The following is a 22,400-nucleotide window of genomic DNA, read 5'->3' on the forward strand; positions in this document are numbered from 1 at the left end:
TGGGGTGGTTGTGCAGTGAAGTATCTTTCTATATGTTGGCAAATGTCTATATCGTCACTGCCCCTAGGTGGTGGTAAATTGTAGTATCATTCTAAACTATTCCATAATACTATGAATTGTTACTTGTTTTGGCTTGGTTCCTGGTAGTTTTGCTTAATCCGTTTCTCTCAGGCAGATCATTTTAACCCCTTAAGGACCAAACTTCTGGAATAAAAGGGAATCATGACATGTCACACATGTCATGTGTCCTTAAGGGGTTAAGCAGCCTTAAATCAGTAAGGTTTGTAAGTACATTTTGTCTGTTTGTGTGCTGTTCTAATAATGTGTATTCTATCTAATTCTGTCAGTACAATAAAACAAAAGTGATAAGCAATAGATTATTGCACTATGCATACATATTCACACCCCCATGCAGGCATTATAAACATACACACATTCCCACACAAGGGTTTCAAACACTTAATTGTTGTAAAAGAAAATATAAACTAAAATAAAATAAACATAGGTAAATATGGCAAATTTAAAAAAAAATCTGGTCATAACTTGGCTATTTTACCTGTAATTCAGTTTCTAAATTGCTACAATTTAATATTTTTAAAATGAACTGTACATATGCTCGCATTACACAGATACATGTGCAAATACATTCACGTATCTTACATCTGCATTCGGTACACATCACACATATACAAATTTACATATATGTCTATGTATTCATTCACAAATATCTGTTTACATACTCAGCGTTCATGCACACACTACACATATTATTATTATTATTGCCATTTATATAGCGTCAACAGATTCCATAGCGCTTTACAATATTACGAGAGGGGAGATTTAGCTATAAATAGGACAATTACAAGAAAACTTACAGGAACAATAGGTTGAAGAGCACCCTGCTCAAACGAGCTTACATTCTATAGGAGGTGGGGTATAAAACAGATTAGGACAGGAAATAATCAAATAAGGTGGGAGTGAAGCAGAGCTGGAGGAGAGAGTATAGTGCTGCCCTTTAGGAGAGAGCAAGAGACAGGTATGTAAGGTAGAGCTAACTCTGGGAGGCCATACACTTTCCTAAAGAGATGGATTTTAAGGCATTTCTTAATAGATGCAAGACCAGGAGAGAGTCTGATAGTGGCAGGCAGGCTATTCCATAGGAAGTGAGCCACCCGCGAGAAGTCCTGCAAGCGTGAGTTGGCCATACAGGTGCGAGCAACGGACAGGAGAAGTCCTGAAAGCGTGCGTTGGCTGTACGGGTGCGAATAGCGGACAGGAGAAGGTCACGGGCAGAGCAGAGAGACCGAGAGGGGGCATACCTATGGATCTGTGAAGAGATAAGAGGGGCTAGACTTGTTCAGTGCTTTATAGGTATGGGTTAGCACTTGAATTGAATCCTATAGGATACAGGAAGCCAATGTAAGAACTGATAGAGGGGTGAGAGGACCGACTAGAGAGGAAAGTCAGTCTGGCGGCAGCATTCATTACAGACTGTAGCGGGGCAACACAGCTTTTGGGAAGACCAATCAGGAGAGGGTTACAATAATCCATGCAAGAAATTACTAGAGCATGGACAAGTACCTTGGTAGCATCTTGCATGAGAAAGGGGCGGATGCGGGCTATAATTTTAAGATGGAATCTACAGGATTTGGCAACATACTGGATGTGAGGCTCAAAGGTGAGGTCAGAATCAAGTATGACGCCAAGACAGTGCGCTTGCAAGTATGGACTTATGTGGATACCACTAACTTGAAGGGAGAGCGAAAGAGGAGGATCAGTATTAGGAGGAGGAAAGACAAGGAGTTCAGTTTTAGAGAGATGGAGTTTCAGAAAGCGGGAGGACATCCAGTCAGAGATGGAAGAAAGGCAAGCAGTGACACGCTGCAGGGCGGCAGGGGAGAGGTCCGGGGAGGAGAGATATATCTGAGTGTCATCAGCGTACAGGTGGTAGTGGAATCCAAAAGAGGTAATAAGTTTGCCAAGAGAGGCAGTATAAAGAGAAAATAGAAGGGGACCAAGGACAGAGCCTTGTGGGACTCCAACCGAGACAGGACATAGATATCTGAAGAAGCATGAAAAATGTACACGCATTACATGGAGATGAGGGACAGAGTGGAAAATTGTATGTGAGCTGTGTGGGTGTGCTTTACCTAGTCTCGCTAAACATCGTAGGAAATGTAGTCCATTATGGCTACCATGCCAAAGTTTGGCCATCACTGATATATCTTGTGCACTTAATTTGTCATTATGTACAGTCAGCCAGGTGATATTTTTACATATGGCCACCAGTGACGGCTTATCCATAGGGGCACTTGGGGCTGCACCCCACCAGTTTTTATGTGGAGAAAAAAACATTTGTAGTAGTTTATAATATCTAAGATTCTTTTCTGGAGAGGAGGATGGTAAGTCAAAAATATGATGAAAATGAGTGTCTCTTTAATTCCGTAATAGGTTTCAGATCTGTAGGTCCCTTTTATCTCACTGATAGCTGGAGAAGCTTTCTTGAGAGGATCTAGGCATGTCAAAAAAACGGGCAGATTGAAATCTGCCCTGTTTCAGCAGGTTATGCACATGCCTAGCGTCCTTTAAGAAGGAATTTTAGGAATTTCCATTGAGTAGTCATTTGGGCAACAGAGCCAGCTGCCCATGAGGGTAGCTAAAGTTATCATAGCAGGAGCACTAATGAAGATGAGATCATGAGAGGGAGAACTAAGAAAGAAAGAGCTAGGAAGATAGAGAGAGAGAGAGAGAGACCTGGAACAGTATACTGAGACATGTACTGTGTGGGGATCTCTGTATTGCAGCTCTGTGTGATCCACAACAAGGATCCTGGCTGTGTGGGATAGTTATGTTATCTCATTATTGTGCCCAGCTCTGTGTGTTATTTCTCTGTATTTTACTCTGCTCTGCTGGTTGTATGCATATCTTTGTAGGCTACCCAGCTCTGTGTGTTATATCTCTTTTTTTCCTCAGCTGTTTGGTATGGTTACTCTGTATTGTACTCAGTTCTATGCATTTTATAGATATCATCATGTTGTGCCCTGCTTGTTTTATTATATGAGCATCTCTGTATTATACTCAGCTCTAGGTATTGTATGAGTATCTCTGTACAATATAGAGATGAGCAAAATTCTGGAGGGGAGTCTGGTGCCCCACCATCTTTACCAACCGCCACTGATGGCCGTACAAAATGTAAATTCACATTCTGTAATTAGGCCCATCATAGCTTCGGCACTATAGTCATTAATCCTGCAATGGTCATGGTTGATGAACACCACAAAGTCAGGAATACAAATATACATGAACCAATGGGACTACAGGGTTAGGATGTCATAGAAGGGAATATGCAATAAACAATCTAACAAGCAAAGTCAAAAACAGAAATCAATATGAAGAATCAAGAAAGCAGCTAATTGGGTATTGGAACTACCATGTGTTACAGATATGGATTTAAATAGTACAGTCCGTGTCACTGTGACAATGCCAGAATGTGTAAATTCACATGTTTAGAAATGGTGCGCCTGATTGAATATACGTAGGGAATATCTAATGGTATACAGTGAAGTAGGAGCTGGGAAAGGCTACAGGACACAATTAAGAAGCTACTACTGACTCAATTAAGAAGAGATTGATTGTCACTTTGAGACAACTGTTACCTCACTGCAGGCCAGGAAAAAAACTCAGGTAAATATGATTTTATTTCTCATATTTATCTGCTTCTGTTTTCTAATGCTTTTCACACCCACTGCAGGTGGCTCCCTGATCTAACCAATCAGTGTCCTATCCCTAGGAATGCTGGAAAAGTGTATTGGGCAAGCCTGACAGATTTATACATGTGCAGTTTGAAGATCTCGTGCATTTGTAAAATCCTGACAGAGGAGAAGAAAGAGTCTGATCAGTGTGATTCATGCAGATCATACTTTGGTGTCTGTTTTCTCTTTCCAGCTGCTGATCAACGATTATTATTATATTATTTATATAGCGCCAGCAAATTCCGTAGCGCTGTACAATGGTACGATGCCCTGTATCTGTAATTAGTGGACTGGTCTAAATTATAGGCATGCCTTGTGAACAGATTCTATTTGCATTACATACCTGAGCAAATGGCGTTACAATCAAGTCATCTCCATGTCTGTAAAATAAGAAGACATTGTGTGAAAAAATGGGCTATACCACCCAACAGCATTATTTCAAGCGTCTACCAGGTTCCATCTTTCTCGCTCTAATGTACTCTATAGCACCCTATGCAACTCCGTACTCATCACACACATTGATTAACTTCTCTCTGTTAACACCTGCGGTTATTTTACTAAATGGTCAGCTAATTGAAATGGTCTGGATGCAGTATCCAGATGTTAATCATGGCAGTTTTTGAGAAATTGCAATAATTACATTGCAGTACGAAGGTTGTTTCGAGTGGCTGTTGTAAGACAGCCAGTAGAGGTGCTTCCTGGATTCTAACGGACTTTTGGTTCCCTAACTTATGGCGGACATCCTCACCCTCTGCATGAGGATATCCAGCATCAGTAAATCACCATGGGAAAGTATAACGTGTTCGCCGTGCTCACTGTGCATGTGCATTAGGCCACCCCCCTGTCGGATGACATCGGAAGAGGCGGAGCGCTGACATCGAAGGACAAATTATTAACAGTTGTAACTGCAACCAAACGTAGATCTGCCAAGTATTAACACAGGAGGGTGAATATGTGTGCAACCAAAAATGTCTAATACTGATCTTACTTGTTTAATTAACTTGTGTTACTCAATAAAAGAAATACTTTGCACCTTCAAGGTGTTCATTATGTTGTGAAAAACAAATGGTAACATTCCCAGTAACATACATTTTAATTCTAGATTCTAACACTGTAAACATTAAAGAGGGATGAATAGCTATGCATCATACTGTACTCTCAAAGATTTGAATTTGCAGACATATTTTTCCTTAAAAATGTAAATACATTTGGTGCAATCCGTCTTTCTCAGTGTGATAAATATCAATTTGCTGAATAAACATTTTAATTGTCATTGATATTATAAAGTGAACAATTCCAAATACCTTTTCTAATGTGCTTAGTGCAAAGGGGTTAAAGAGTTAAACCTGAGTTATAACCTGTGTTTCATTAAACCTAGTTTTTGGCTGTATAGTAACCCTTGCCGGCATGTCCCCCCTTCCCTGCATAAAAAAAAAAAAAAGAAACAGTCAAAATGTACCTGCGATCCCATGAGAAGGCCATGTTCTCCTTACAGTATAAACCTTGTTTGTACACGTAACTCCTCTTACTGCACGGGGAGTGACACCCCATGATGAGGATAAGACATAGGCTACATAGAGCGGGTGCCGTGCTGCCATTGGTCGCCTGTCACCATCATGCTATGCCTGCTGATGACAGACGCCTTTTATGCACAGAATTAACATTAGCCAGAATGGAACGAGAGTTCCAGGATGGCTTATGAGACTGCCAGGAGTGGAATTACACCTCCAGCAGCAACTTCTTTAATTCTGTATGTGTATTCTTAAATATGTATTCTTAAATACGCCACATACAGAATCCAGCACCATGACCACTTCAAATCACTTAAGTATTCATAATGCTTAGAGTACTGCATATATATATATATATATATATACACTGATCAAAAAAATAAAGGAAACACAAAAATAACACATCCTAGATCTGACTGAATTAAATATTCTTCTGAAATACTTTGTTCTTTACATAGTTGAATGTGCTGACAACAAAATCACACAAAAATTAAAAAATGCAAATCAAATTTTTCAACCCATGGGGTCTGGATTTGGAGTCACACTCAAAATTAAAGTGGAAAAACACACTACAAGCTGATCCATCTTTGATGTAATGTACTTAAAACAAGTCAAAATGAGGCTCAGTAGTGTGTGTGGCCTCCACGAGCCTGTATGACCTCCCTACAACGCCTGTACATGCTCCTGATGAGGTGACGGATGGTCTCCTGAGGGATCTCCTCCCAGACCTGGACTAAAGTATCTGCCAACTCCTGGACAGTCTGTGGTGCAACGTGACGTTGGTGGGTGGAGCGAGACATGATGTCCCAGATGTGCTCAATTGGATTCAGGTCTGGGGAACGGGCGGGCCAGTCCATAGCATCAATGCCTTCGTCTTGCAGGAACTGCTGACACACTCCAGACACATGAGGTCTAGCATTGTCTTGCATTAGGAGGAACCCAGGGTCAACCGCACCAGCATATGGTCTCACAAGGGGTCTGAGGATCTCATCTCGGTACCTAATGGCAATCAGGCTACCTCTGACGAGCACATGGAGGGCTGTGCGGCCCCCCAAAGAAATGCCACCCCACACCATTACTGACCCACTGCCAAACCGGTCATGCTGGAGGATGTTGCAGGCAGCAGAATGTTCTCCACGACGTCGCCAGACTCTGTCACATCTGTCACATGTGCTCAGTGTGAACCTGCTTTCATCTGTGAAGAGCACAGGGTGCCAGTGGTGAATTTGCCCATCTTGGTGTTCTCTGGCAAATGCCAAATGTCCTGCACGGTGTTGGGCTGTAAGCACAACCCCCACCTGTGGACGTCGGGCCCTCATATCACCCTCATAGAGTGTGTTTCTGACCGTTTGAGCAGACACATGCACATCTGTGGCATGCTGGAGGTCATTTTGCAGGGCTCTGGCAGTGCTCCTCCTGTTCCTCCTTGCACAAAGGTGGAGGTAGCGGTCCTGCTGCTGGGTTGTTGCCCTCCTATGGCCTCCTCCACGTCTCCTGATGTACTGGCCTGTCTCCTGGTAGCGCCTCCATGCTCTGGACACTACGCTGACAGACACAGCAAACCTTCTTGCCACATTTCGCATTGATGTGCCATCCTGGATGAGCTGCACTACCTGAGCCACATGTGTGGGTTGTAGACTCCTTCTCATGTTACCACTATAGTGAAAGCACTGCCAGCATTCAAAAGTGACCAAAACATCAGCCAGGAAGCATAGGAACTGAGAAGTGGTCTGTGGTCACCACCTGCAGAACCACTACTGTCTTGCTCATTGCCAATAATTTCCACCTGTTGTCTATCCCATTTGCACAACAGCATGTGAAATTGATTGTCACTCAGTGTTGCTTCCTAAGTGGACAGTTTGATTTCACAGAAGTGTGATTGACTTGGAGTTACATTGTGTTGTTTAAGTGTTACCTTTATTTTTTTGAGCAGTGTGTATAAATGTATATATACACACACACAAACCACAAACACACACACACACGCACGCACACACATACACATAGACATACACATACTGTATATAAAGAACTTATATTTAAGATACTTTTACTACATACTTTATATTCTATTGCTTACTCCCCCTGAAACTTCAATTATTCTCCTTTACTACAAGGCAGATCAGTTCTAAGTGCCATAAAGAACTAAACAGGGTCAAATAACTTAATATCTTATTTATCATTTCCCTGCCATTCTGTTATGACTATAATCAAACGTTCTCGCATTTGCTATCAAAGAATTCCAGGAGGATTATTCTACAAATGACTGTACCACTTTTATTTATAGTCGCTATTCTGCATTCCATAGCTCTTATCTCAGTTTACACATGTTCCTCTCATTGTTGATAATGATAGAGTCAGTGTCTTTGCAACTCAACTACTGAATTTAAAAGAATTTCACAACGAAGATGTCTATAATTGTAAGCAACTGTGAAATGCAAATATTTCCACTATATCATAGTTGTGATACATGCGGAGTGTTGATAGGATTCAGCCCCATCAATACAGCGTCACTTACAATACAATTGTTAAACTAAAAGATGAGGTTACATGACAAAGCATTTCTTTGACTGTTAACGTTCAAAGACTGTTTATTTCAGTGGTTTAAGGAAATATCCCACCCCACGCGTCTGAATTTAATGATATATAGACCAATTACAGGGTCAAAATGTGAACATTTTTCAGAGAGATACTTTAATTGGTAAACCCTTCTAATACGGAGTAGGACATATTTTTGCAGTAAAATAAAATTTAATGAATTATTTATGACATGTAGTCATCATGTTGCCGGAAACATTTCTTGTGGTCCATGCGGACATGATGACATCATACAATTCCTGCAGATTTGTCAGGTGTGCATTCATGAGGCAAATCTCTTGTTTCATCAAATCCCACATTAGGATTGAGACCTAATAACGGTCATTGGAGTAGATTGAGTTATTTTAGATATTCAGGGATCTATCTTGAGATGATATGTGCTTTGTCATAATAAATACATCGGATGGTTAGAGAGGTATTGCCACTACCTTAAAACTGGTAAACTTGGGTTTTTAATCCTAGTCAGAAAACTTTGCCAGTAAGTGTCCTCGGGTAAAACATCTAACAGGAGGTAAATGTTAGGGGAGTTGTTGAAAAGTTAAAGACAACAAGAACATCAGGTATGTTTGTGTAGTGCAGAGTGAAAAAATGTGGAAATAGAAGAGTGAATGAAACTGAGTAGCAAAAATAATAAAATATGTATATAGGTGTATAAAGACAGTGGTGGTAAAGCTGGAAAAAGAAAGTCAGTGGAGATAAGTGAAAAACAATGGAGAAAGATAGTAAACAAGTAGCGTCTGAAAAGATAGATAAGAAACGTAATGGTGGGTAAATTAAAAGATTATATGGTGGGTAGCTGTGTAGACAAAGGACGGGAGAGTGGCAAATACATTCTTTCACTAACACCTCCATTGTGTGTTTTGTTTGAAGATATCCATCTTCCTTCAATGATATTCTGGTTTCCTCACTAACATAAGCCACAGGCATGGGGGATTTTGATCCTAGATGAGAGAGGGAAGCCTTGGCTATAAGTATTGGTGTAATTAAATCTCTTTGTGTTGCTCACCATCTTGGATGGAAGTTGATTGATTTAGCTGGAGCAATGCACGCATGGGGAGTGACTTCAGGACAGGGCAGTGATTATTCAAACAATACATCACTAGGGCCAGGTCCTGCAATCAGGACTCTAATGGCGTACTCCATCAAACGGATTAAAATTGTCCTTTATTCAATAAAAAATTATATTTGGATACAATACACAGGAGGACACAAAGAATCGAGAAGCTAATGCGTTTCGTGTCATGCAAAGCACTTTCCCAGAGAAATCTCAGAGGAAGTGCCTTGCACGACACTAAATGCATTAGCCTTCTTTGTGCCCCTCTCCCCACCCCCACACACCCCCGGCACATAATGTTGAAATATAATTTTGTTTTTAAATAAAGGTCAATTTTAATGTCTTCTGGGAGGAGAACACTCATGAAGTAAATGAATCCCAACCTATTAAATTTAATAAATCCAAAACAATTCAAGAAATTAGGTACCTAATAATAATAATTAAACTTCTATAATTTTAAAGATCCATATTAAATGATCAAAACAAATGAATTAGGAGTATTTACAGTTTGTAAAACCGCAAAAGAGCAAGATAAAGCATTCATAGATAAAACAAGTAATTGATAGAATACTGATTGACAGCTGTGTGATTACTTACATGTCACTAGCAATGGAGGAGTTTCTGGACATGGACTTTGGAGAGAGGTCATAATCGCTGTCTGACCTGTACAGGAAGGATTCCCTTCTTTGACTATGGACAAAGTTGGCCTGAAGAATCAGCCCCGACCCTGGGCTTGTCATGGGATCCAGGGGACTACGTCCCGACGACGTGCCATTGTCCACATCAAAGCTGCAACAAAAGAGATTACATTGTTAGAGCTCAGCAATAGAGACAATATGTACACTTAAACAATAGATGTACTTTTTCACAAACTCTCTATAAGTATTCTGTTGGAAACCCAAAATACTATACTTGAGCAAAGTCTAATTATCCACAGGAGATAAGTCTTGCTCCAAAACGTCCTGTAATTCAGAAATTGGTGAATTAAAGATAATGGCATATAAAGGAATTATCAACCAAATCAATGGTATAGAAATATACCATTTACATAAAAAAGTTAAAGTTTAGTAAAATATACCATAATAACAATGTTTTCATTGGACCCGCACTGCATTCCATAATGATGCAAATTACATTTCTGGCAACTATCTTTGTAGCTTGTTTGTGCCAAAGAACTTACATTGGAATCATTTTATTTCTATACACCTAGTAGGCATTTGGCTACAACTAAAGTTACAGGAAATTAGCAACAATACAACATGTTTTTGTTTAGGCAAACATTGACTATTTTCCTTTGGAGAACAGTAGGGGGAGCTTGTATTTTCATCTTCACTCCCCATTTGACACGCATGACCATGTTGGCGGATGTTCGGGTTGGAACGCACGGAAGTGCATCATGCAAACACGGTAACACCGATCGTTATGCCAACAAAATTAAAAGAATGGAGACAGCTGGAGAATGTAAGCGCTCAACCAATCCGGAGGAAAAAAGGAGAAAACACCCACGATACCACCAATGAACATTTGGGGGTTAGCCCTATTTAAGGGGGGGACTGTGGGAGAGGTTTATTAGGCTGTATTTTTGCACTGTATTATTTGGCATATTGTTTTAACTATACGGAGCCCTGAGGAAGTCCTCAGTTGAGGACAAAACGCGCAGGAACGGTATTTTAACTATATGTGTGGATTTTACACAATTTTGTATCGATTAAATATCCTTTTGGAGAAAAAACATCTTCAGAGTGTTTTTCATTGTGCTGCAACTTCCTTCTACTGACTTGGTGGATAGCCCCCTATTTGATATCGTGGGTGGCATCCACAAGGCGCTTGTTACATCAGAAATTTGTGAGTGCAACTGTGTAATTGTTTTATACATATACATCAAACAGTATTTTCACTATGTTGTTATTATGTCCTTAATTTTAGGTACAGCAGCAGAATCCCTAAATTTTTCTCTCTGTATAACAGTAGCCAAAAACCTGTTTTACATTTCCAACTATCTAAGCCATGAATATACCCCATAATTGAAAAATAAGAATAACAATTTTGTGTACCTTGAACACTTTCCAGGCTACATATAACTACTGAAATGAGCTACATTTAAAATTGTATTTTAGTGGGAACAATGCCAATTTAAACAGCCATTGCCATTCTATTTTAACTAAAGCAGCAAGTATATTACGCTGACAAATTATCCCACTGCAAAATACATGTAAAAACCTTACACTATTAATTTCCCCTTTGTAGCACAAGTAAGAAAGTAAGAAAGGTATCTTTCCTGGTAAAATATTTTATAAATAAATAAATGAATAAATTAAAAGAATTATGATTCTGAAACGGACATATACCAGATACATTTCAACTTCATTACTTCATATGCCAAGTAGGAGCTAACCTCAGCTTCGTGTTACGTCAGAGGTTCCCTGAATTTACGATAACTGCTTTCAGAAGATCTGCAGAAGCTGGATGCCGGTCCTGCCAATCATTCATCGGCTGAGATAGTCAGCTAATCACTCTCATCCAATGAATGCCCTTCTGTGCATAGAATTTGAAATTAACCAGCCAGGTTCCAAACTGGCTAATGATGCACCAATGACGCTGCCAAAGGTAGAGTTACACCTCCGGCAGCTAAAGGATTAAGCTCAGTATGTGCAGCATTTCAGAGTAAAACACTGCACATACAGACTCCAGGCACCAAGACCACTTTAACACACTGAAGGGGTCATGGTGCTTGGAGTAACCCTTTATATAATCCCATTGAATGTACAAGGAAATGGACTATCAGCAAGACATACAGCCAATTCTCTGTGCAATTCTTTGTGATGTACATCTCCCCAGCTCAGTTACACACAGGGGTCAGGTCCTGGGGAAAAAAAAAATGTGGGAACTAACCCAAGATACACCCCCCCCCCCCACTTCCCCCTACCCCCCACCAAAAAAAATACACGCTCGTATGCAGATATATTTCTCAGAAAATACAGTGCAACATTTATTGTAAAGTTCCAGTTTACAAAGACATCTTCAAAATTCACATGCAATCAACAAATATAGAACAGTTGTAACAAAATAAGGGGGACACGGGCATCGGGGCTTTATTTTGATGGGAACAGGGGCTGTATTGTGGCGGATTGATTCTTTAGTGTGGTGGGATAGGGGCAGTGTTTTAGGGGATTGGGGCATTAGTGAGGAGATGGGAACAGTATTGTGCGGGATTGGGGCTTAGTGGGGGATAGAGGCAGTATTGTGGGGGACTGGGGCTATGGTGGGGAGTGGAAAGGAACAGTATAGTGGGGGACTAGAGCTATGGTGGGGGGATAGGAACAGTATTTGGGGCAGGGGCAGTATTGTGTGGTGGTTAGTGTAGTATTACATATAGTGTAATATAGTGTAGTATTGGGGGAACATTGTGTGGGGATAGGGACAGTGTTGGGGGGCAGGGGCAGTATGGTGGGGGTTAAGAACAGTATTGGGGCTCAGAGGCAGCATTGTGGGGGATAGGAACAATATTATGGGTCAGGGGCAATATTATGGATCAAGGGCAATATTATGGGGGATAGGGACAGCATTGTGGGGCATTGACAGTATTTTGGATGTTTAGGGAGTATTGGGGGTCAGGGGCAGTATTGTGGTATCCCTCCCCCCCATGTCAACTCCCCCATCTATCCATATCCCTCCCCACCATGTCAACCCTTCCTTCCATCCACATGATGGATAACAGTAAAGGACATTATTTTTGCACACATTTCCACAAAAATAAAATAAAATAAAATAAAAAATAATAATAACCTTTTGAATCTGGAGACATGTTTTTCTATTGCAGACAGTGGTCTCAAACAAAACTTAACAAAAAATGCTCGTGGACATTTGTAGCATCCCCAGATTCAAAAGGTTATTATTTACATGATGACAAACTAAAATGATAATTACCGTACATTATTTTACAAGACCGCTTTTGATGCAGCCCTTGTGCTGTCATGGAAGAGCAAGGAACAGTGCAGTCAATATTGTATTTACCTATAATTTATTGTGAATTTTTCAATGTAATTACAAGCCTTACAGTCTGAAGACAATATAATACAATACTATAAAGTCAATTTAAAATCTGAAATATTGCCATAAGGACCATATGGAAAACAGATGGATCTGATGTGACGGGAAATAACATAACCATATAACATAGAAGTTATTTATTAGAAAAATATAGGATTTCTATTTCACACTTCCCAAGACCTAAGTACTCTTATGATGTACAAAAAGTGGTAAAAAAAAAAATAAAGGTCTCAAAAGCTTAGAGTGAGAATACTGAAAAGATACTGGCCATCTCCATTTAACCTTTTGCAAGGTTTGAACAAATAATGGAATAACGGTCTGTACGTGACAATAGCATGAGTAAATAAAAGCAATTCTAGGAAAAGCTAAAGAACTGCTAAGACCTTACACGACTGCTTAGAAGTGCATGGCATTTTCCAATGTACAGTATACTGCATGAGATGTGTAATTTACGCATAGAGTCAAGCAGGGTAAGACTAACACTCAGCACATGTCTCCCCTTCCTGCATCCATATCCAAGATATCCACAAGTGATGTGTAGGGAGCAGGGGTGCCAAGATATCCACAAGTGATGTGTAGGGAGCAGGGGTGCCAAGATATCCACAAGTGATGTGTAGGGAGCAGGGGTGCCAAGATATCCACAAGTGATGTGTAGGGAGCAGGGGTGCCAAGATATCCACAAGTGATCTGTAGGGAGCAGGGGTGCCAAGATATCCACAAGTGATGTGTAGGGAGCAGGGGTGCCAAGATATCCACACGTGATGTGTAGGGAGCAGGGATGCCAAGATATCCACACGTGATGTGTAGGGAGCAGGGATGCCAAGATATCCACAAGTGATGTGTAGGGAGCAGGGGTGCCAAGATATCAACAAGTGATGTGTAGGGAGCAGGGGTGCCAAGATATCCACAAGTGATGTGTGGGGAGCAGGGGTGCAAAAAAAAAAATTAAAAAATAATAAAGAAGTAGATCCCCAGATATTTCAGAAATGCAACTTCTATGATGCTTTCCCATTATAAAATCTGATAAATCATCATGGGAAATGTCAATCTGTGACATCTGGGGCATCATCGGGAGTTCTAGCTATTGGGCACCCCTGTCTTGGTACTACTGGCCTGTATACAGTACAGCGTTAGGCCATGCAATAGTTTGAGTCACATCTGACGTTTTGGATTGTTGATCTCACTCTTGTGTAACATTGTAGCCGATCTTTGTGAGGTGAACAGGGAAGGAAGTGGAGCTAAGTCATTTAGGACATACAAGTTAATGCAGAATTATCATAAGTATAATACACAAATCTGTATAATGCCATCTTATGCCGTTTAGTTAGTTCAATATTTCTGTAATTGGAATAGTTATATTTAAACGGAAAAGTATCCCAATTCAATAAACAATATGAAAACATATTTTTTTACATACACGTGTCTATGTGTTTTACTTGTCCACTATTCCTAGAGAACTAGCCTACTACATCCATAGATTTATGGCCATCGCTTTGCTGGTAATAAATCAGGATAGCTGGAGAGAGCAAGATGGCATTAGGGCTGTTGATCATTTACCACTGGTGCTAAGGTGGTACCTTCGGGATGTCCATACAATATACATGGATGCACACCCAGCTGTGTAACATCACAGGTGGATTTGTCTTTATAAATGGAAGACCTGACTATTCTTGAACTTCAAAAGCAGACAGGGAATGGTCTCACTGTTTATATCTAATGCACCATGTTGGCACACATCTTTGATTTTATACACACCATGTTTGTCTACCGTGTGAAGTGTTTTCGAACCTGGTCACGTGTGAAAAGGAAGGTTGAATAGGAAACACATTGAGATATAGGGTTGACACTTGGCAAGACATATTGTGGGAGATGTGAGCGTGGGATCCACAATATTGCAGTGCAGTGCATGAACAGGACACCAAAGGAAAACCTGAGTTGTTGGAACCTGGTTGGGAGATGGGAGATATACTGCATAATATATATTCTAATTGTGGTATGTGTACACTTTCAAGCACTGTGAACCAGAGTGTAGATGTGTTAAAGTCCTGTAAGAAAATGAGGCAATGAGAAATTCTCCATGGGGGAATGGGCAAATAACCCAGGCAGAGATGGAGGTATACGGGGGATGTGTACAAACAGAGGATGTGTTAAATCTTTATGGAAAAGGTCACTCTGTAGGATTAGGGGGTCATTTACTAAGCAGTGAATTAAACATCAAAATATGTAAACCAGACAATCGTTTCATCATGTGTATTGTTGCACAATAATTAGCAATTCTGCTGTCATATTTCCACAAAAATAAAATAAATTAAAATAAATTAAAATTAAAACAAAATAAAACATTTTTAAAATAAAATAAAAATTAAAAGTTGTGTTAATTGATTTGTACACAATAAATGTATGCAAATTATTGCAAGAAGTTGTTCCAACCTGTTGCCAATACTGGACCATACTAAGGGTAAGGAGGTCAAGAAGGTTTTAGCCCCAACCTGAACCAGGGTAGGCACCCCAAGGCCCAAAACTTTGTATTTTCTTGTGTGCACATCTAAAGTTCTTTTATATTTGATATACTTCACTTTGTGTTGAACAGGGTCCTCTTCAACCTATTGTTCCTGTAAGTGTTTGTAATGGTCTCATTTATTATTAAATCTCGCCCTCTGATAATATTGTAAATCGCTACGGAATATGCTGGCACTATATAAATGGCAATAATAATAATAATAATGTGTTGTTTATTTATCCCTATTTTAGATGCATAGCTGGATCCCAAATTTGGTATGTAGAGTTGTTACTCCTATGTCTGTCTGTCTCCACGTCAATGGCCGCCTATTGTACAGCGCTACTGAACTTGTTGGAGCTTTATAATTAATAATAATATTTTAGAATAAGAACAATGTATCTTTAGCTACATAGATCGATTTCTAAACACAATTATAGTTTACCGCACATTACTGTGAGTATAATACTATACACTCAGACACACCAACAATATGGAGCTCCTCGAAAAGAAGGAAAGAGACATTGGGCCCAAAATAGGGATTACCCCTTCTAAATAGGGACACTTTGGAGGTATGCATCAGTTAAGCCAAATAGCAGACTTCTGAGAGAAAAAAACCGAACTAACCTACTATGCTAAATAGGCTTTTTTTTAATGGCTTAACTTTTCGTAGTTCACTAGTTAGTGAGTAAACACCAGTTTATTTACAAGGTGTTTCCTGGCCATTAACAGCTTCAAAGCTCTGCTGCATGCTTTACAAGCGGTTTCCATCCCCAGCCAATTTTAGTTTGTAAGAGATCAGAAATGTGCTGTGCGTAAGTATAACCATGCCAACCATAAACAGACTACATCACAAGGTTACATTAGGGACAGTACAATACAGCACATGATGCAGTTACAGTGTGTGTATAATGCACAATACTAAAACATGAGAGCATGTAGGTCAACAAGAGACCTAGCCTCTGCTGCTCAACGTAATTTATACAGCACCAACCTATACAAGAGCCTGGTATAAAGGGGAGCAGGTTACCATGCAAACAAAAGTAAAAATACATTTCAAGCGTTTTGTCATGGAAAATCATTTTTACAATTTAACCCCTTAAGGACCAAACTTCTGGAATAAAAGGGAATCATGACATGTCACACATGTCATGCGTCCTCAAGGGGTTAAATAACGAGGACAATCGCACTGATTTAAGCAATACATTTTAAGCAGGTATTTTAAATGTTTTTTGCAACACAAAAGTGCCTGTTAGACCATTTCTCTTTTTCGGTAAGGGATATAATATATATACACTAATCAATCACAAATTAAAACCACTGACAGGTGAAGTGAATAACCTTGATTGTATCATTACAATGACTCCTGTCAAGGGGTGGGATATATTAGCAAGTCAAAAGTCAGTTATTGAATTTCATGTGTAGGAAGCAGGAAAAATGGGCAAGCAAAAAGATCCGAGTGACCCTTTGACAAGGGCCAAATAGTGATGGCTAGAAGACTGTGTCAGAGCATCTCCACAATGCCAAGTCTGGAATGGTGAGTGAAGGCAAGCTGGACTGATCCAATCACACAGAAAAGCTAATGTAGCTCAAGTTGCTGAAAACCAATGCTAGCCATGATAGAAAGATGTCAGAACACAGTGTATCACAGTTTGCTTCGCAGCCACAGACCAATCAGAGTGCCCATGATGACCCTTGTCTACCGCCAAAGCAAGTGAGCATCAGAGCTGGATCATGTAGAAGGTTGCCTGGCCTGATGAATCATGTTTTCTTTGAAGGGACTTCATATCCCGAGCGCGCAGCCCGAGGAAAGCAACTCAGCTATCTGGTACTCCATCCCGCCGTCTGAGGTCTATTTCGCCCGACGAACACTTTCAGCTATCTGCCCGAGGGAAGCAACTCAGCTATCTGAACTGACCGGGACAGCTTACAACTTGCAGCACATGATTGATAATTTGAACTGCTATACCATAAGCGGTGAGATCCAACCATAGACACACTATACATGTATATAGTGACTTTGCTAAAGACTCTTTTTCATTATTTCTTCAATTTTTCATTTTTTCATTGTGTACATATTTTTATTATTTTTTTCAAGTTTTTCCACATATTTTTCTTTTTTTCTGTTCTTTTTTTCAAAAAAAATTTTGTATATAAATTTTTGCAAAGATTGGATCCATCAGGACTGTGCACAAATAGATTGCTATGCATAGCTTTAGATGTGGGGATAGGAGTATCATATTTATGAATTCGATTATTACAGTGATTTTACACTAATGAATTTCAGGAACTGATTTCTAGACTATACTACTAAAATTATATGTTTGATTATTCAGTGCAGTGGATGAATTTTCAAATAATGAATGAGACCATCAGAGCTTTTTTTTGTGTGTACATATATGAATTTCGATTATAAATATATATTCTATTAAATTATTTTTTTGCATACTAAATTACACCTAATCCATTGATTTACTTTTGATACTACAATTTTGAGTGCGGTATTTTATTTATTTTTTGGAATTTTACATTTTGTGAGGTCATAGAAGAGGGAATACCTCTAAATACCGGCACCACCCAGTAATTGAGTGCAAACACTACCCATGTTTTTGCATGTTTTCTTTTAGTTCAAGTGGATGGCCGTGTGTGTTGTTTACCTTGGGAAGATTCTGCAGCAGGATACACAGAGAATAAGGCAGGCTGACTGGAGGAGGCAGTGTTATGCTCTGGGCAATGTTCTGCAGGGAAATCTTGGGATGTTACTTTGACATGTACCATCTACCGTGAGATTGTTGCAGACTAGGTACACCCCTTCATGGCAATGGAAACATAGAAACATAGAATGTGACGGCAGATAAGAACCATTCGGCCCATCTAGTCTGCCCATTAGTCCCTAGTCTTATCATATATCTAGGATAGCCTTATGCCTATTCCACGCATGCTTAAACTCCTTCACTGTGTTAACCTCTACCACTTCAGCTGGAAGGCTATTCCATGCATCCACTACCCTCTCTGTAAAGTAATTCTTCCTGATATAATTTTAAACATTTGCCAATTTAATTTAAGACTATGTCCTCTTATTGTAGTAGTTTTTCTTCTTTTAAATATACTTTCCTTCTTTACTGTGTTGATACCCTTTATTTATATAAAACATTTCTATTATATACCCCTTGTCTCTACTTTCCTCCAAGCTACTCATGTTAAGATCGTGTAATGTTTCTTGGTAAGTACTACAATCCATGAACCAGTTTTGAAGCCCTTTTCTGAACTCTCTCCAAAGTATCAATATCCTTCTGAAGACATGGTCTCCAGTATTGCATACACTAGTCCAAGTGAGGATTCACCAGTGTTCTGTACAATGGCATGAGTACTTCCTGCTAATACCTCTCCCTATACAACCAAACATTCTGCTAGCATTTCCTGCTGCACCATCAGGCCTCATACACTTCTTTGTCTTTACTTTAGACAGCTGAAATAGAACATCTTCCTCTGTAAACTCGCATGTAACAAATGACTCAGTCTTTTTTCCTAATTGAAGTCCCTTTCCTTCATTTTCATCTGTAACTACTGAACAAAAATATCCATTGAGGCAGTCAGCTAGACCTTTATCCTCTTCTACCTTCCTTTTTTGTTTATAGTCTAATTAATCCTTGTTTTACTTTCCTTTTCTCATTTATGTATTTTATCCCCTTTATCGTGGTGAGCTCTTTCAGCAGGATAATGCACCCTGCCACACGGCAAAAAATGTTCAGGAATGGTTTGAGGAACATCACAAAAAGAGGTGTTGCCTTGGCCTCCAAATTTCCTACATTTGAATCCGATTGAGATCCATGAAGGCCCCACCTCACAATTTGAAGGAGTTAAATGACTGCTGCTAGATACCACAAGATATGTTCAGGGGTCTTGTGAATTCTATGCCTGAACGCATCCAAACCGTTTTGGAAGCACAAGGGGGACCTACACGATATTGGTCAGGTGGTTTTAATGTTATGGTTGATCAGTGTATGTGTGTGACACTATGAATTCAAAGTTTAGAGACATAGATATTAAATAATATTCAGTAGACACACATATAAAATGCTGAATGCTGTGTGCTTTTTTCCCCATGAAAATTATTTGTTCAAATTGTCTAGTGCATGGTAGGCCACTAATCAGTACAGTGACAAGACACATATCCAGCATGAGCATTGTGGGCCACTAATCAGTACAGTGACAAGACACATATCCAGTTTGCCTAGGAGAGGAGGAAGTTATACTATCTAGCAGCAGCTTAAATTAAGCTGAGTTGAAGAAAATAAATATTTAGATTTCTTAAAGAGTTACTCCAAGCACCAGGACCATTTCAGTGATTTGGAGTGGTTATGGTGCCATAGAGTCTTTCTCTATGAAACACTGCAAATTCTGCTACCAAAAGTGTTACTCCACCTCTGGAAGGGTCATTGGGGTGTCATCAGCCAGCCAGAAATTACAGTTCTGCACTGGTTAAGGTCAATTCTGTGCAACTTTTTATTGCACAGAAATGCAATCATTGATTGAGAGCGGACAGCTGACGCTCTCAGCCAATGAATGGGGAAGACCATTGCTTCTGGATTCTACAGCTCCAAAGAAGGCAGAAGCTCATCACCGGACCACCAGGAAGCATTGGAGCCTGGTAGGGACCTAGGTTAGGTGGACAAACAATTGCTAAAGCAGGCTGTATTATTTATGATGATTGGATTAACCCTTTAAATTTCCCTGCTGCATCCAATAACTAGTTCTGTAAAAAACTTCCCATGTCATTTATTACACAAAATTTTTTTTTGAAAAAAAAAAAAAAACATGGGTGGGAAATACCAGCATGGAGGTTAGCGATGAAGGGGTTAATAGGACCCAGACAGAGAGTCAAAGAACAGAGTAAAAAAATAAGCACATTGGTCATATAGCTGGATGACCATTGAAAGTCTTCCTGATTTATCTAATCCCTATTACAAACAGTTTACAAGATCTGCTTTTTCAACCAGTTATTCCAGAGTGATCAGCTCACCAGTTAGAATCATTAGTAAAGCTTATCAGATTGTAAACAATGAGAGCCATTGATAATTGCTGGCATTTAAGAACACAATGGAATATTTGTCTGATTGCTTCATGGATTAATCCAATCTCCCCAAGAGATACAGAGACTTTACTCCAAAGCTGTCCTTGGCTCCCATGAAAGAAATATATAATTTACACAACCCATCATATTTTGGGTAAATAATTGAATCTGATGTTATTTTATGTTCATTCCAAGCACTAATCCCTGCAACAGCAGAGACAGAATGTTTTACGTAGTCATGCGTGTTGTGACATCAGCCTCTGTCTGAAGTCTGTGAGTCTAGATAACAGAATATGGATTAATACGTAACAGCTGAAAGCCTTAAAAACTAACTAATTAACTTCTCTCCCCTGTCACGTTCTCCTGCTCGTCATCATTTACCCCTACTCTAGTTATATACTGTGCCCACAAGCAATCCATTTGTATTTTTTTCCCATTGTACAGAGCTGTTGAAAATGACAAAACTGATAAAACTCTAGTAACAAAATATACACTACTCGAAAAATCCCCAAAATAGCTTGTATCAAACCAACTAACACAAAAATGACTTTAAAAACACAAGTAATATCATAGACATGTTATGTTTTATATATACGATTTAACTTTGTGTTCACATGCAAATATGTTACGAAATAGTGATTAAATGATTCTCAATATATAATTTGTGTATATATGTGTGTGTATATATATATATAAGTATAAAAATCATTTGTGTATCATAGAATCCTGTTGTAAAACTGTTTATTTTTTGATACACCGTTAGTTAGAAGTTCTGGACTATTATAATGACAACAAGGGTGCAATGACAGCAACATACAATAAATGGAAACATTTCTAATGCCCACCATAATGGTTATCTTGCATGCATTTAAAGGTATATTTTAGCATCTTCTAGGAGCAGACACACATCCAGGTAACTTGCTACCTTAGGGCTGGGGTAAGAATTATTTGCAAGGCTCCTATATTTCCTACTTTGAACTTGAAAATGCAGAAAGCTGGTGAGATGTGGTGTCACAATTCCACTCACTCACTCCTTGCCATTTATATTTTTATATTATATTCCAGTATCTGGTGACAAAATAATTTTTGACATAGGGAACTAAGGATGCGGAGAGTCCTCCACAAAACAGACCTATATGTGTTTGTTTTCATCAATATGGGGGGAAAAATTGCTTTACCCTTAATATCATAGCATTTCAGTAATGTTCTGACAGATACAAGAGCATACCTCCAAACATTTGGAGACATGAAATCGGAGCAGGCAGGTGGACCTACAGGGCAGTTATGAGTTTTGGCAGTGATACAACATGCTTCAATGGCAATGTCCATAATGGTTGGGCATTTAGGGAAGTGGGTGTGCTCGCCCAACAAAGGGGCATGCCAGGCTGGCAAACTGCCTCCCAGCTGGCCTCCAACATACAGGATTATACAGGGAGCACTGCTAAAGCTCACTCTGCATGGTCCTAGTGCCTGCAGCGTTTTATGTTAATGGAAGACCGCAGGGAACTAAAGAGAGTGAAAAACACCAATGGGAAATCCCCACACCTGGAGCTGGGTGTTAAAAACCTCATTAAAATTTAAAGGGACACTATAGTCACCATAACCACTACAGCTGGTGTCTATTGCCTGTCTGTGCAGTCTTAGCGCTGTAAACACTGCCTTTTCAGAGATACTGATTGGCACATGCGCAATAGCATCCCAATGCTCTCCTATGGCAAAGCATTGGACTGGCTGAGATCATCAATTTTGATAATCTCAGCCATTGAGGCATGGTCAGACATGGCAATATCAGCATGGTGAGGGATAAAAGGAGGGGGATAAAATAGAGAGGGGGGCCTGGAGCCTAAAATATAGTCCGCTACTA

At 39.6% G+C, this 22,400-nt stretch overlaps 1 protein-coding gene across 1 annotated transcript in view; it reads right to left on the reverse strand.

Annotated features, from left to right (window-relative positions):
* Nucleotides 1-22,400, reverse strand: part of PDE4D (phosphodiesterase 4D) — a 207,584-nt gene that overhangs the window by 152,961 nt on the left and 32,223 nt on the right. The window contains exons 2-3 of the mRNA XM_063454049.1: nt 9,513-9,704; nt 4,096-4,132 (exon numbers count right to left, since the gene is read on the reverse strand). Of these exons, the coding sequence (XP_063310119.1) occupies nt 4,096-4,132; nt 9,513-9,655 (180 nt within the window). The 5' untranslated portion in view covers nt 9,656-9,704. The remainder of the gene's footprint in view (nt 1-4,095; nt 4,133-9,512; nt 9,705-22,400) is intronic.

Source organism: Pelobates fuscus, chromosome 5 (assembly GCF_036172605.1).
Source record: "Pelobates fuscus isolate aPelFus1 chromosome 5, aPelFus1.pri, whole genome shotgun sequence".
Classification (NCBI taxonomy): Eukaryota; Metazoa; Chordata; class Amphibia; order Anura; family Pelobatidae; genus Pelobates; species Pelobates fuscus.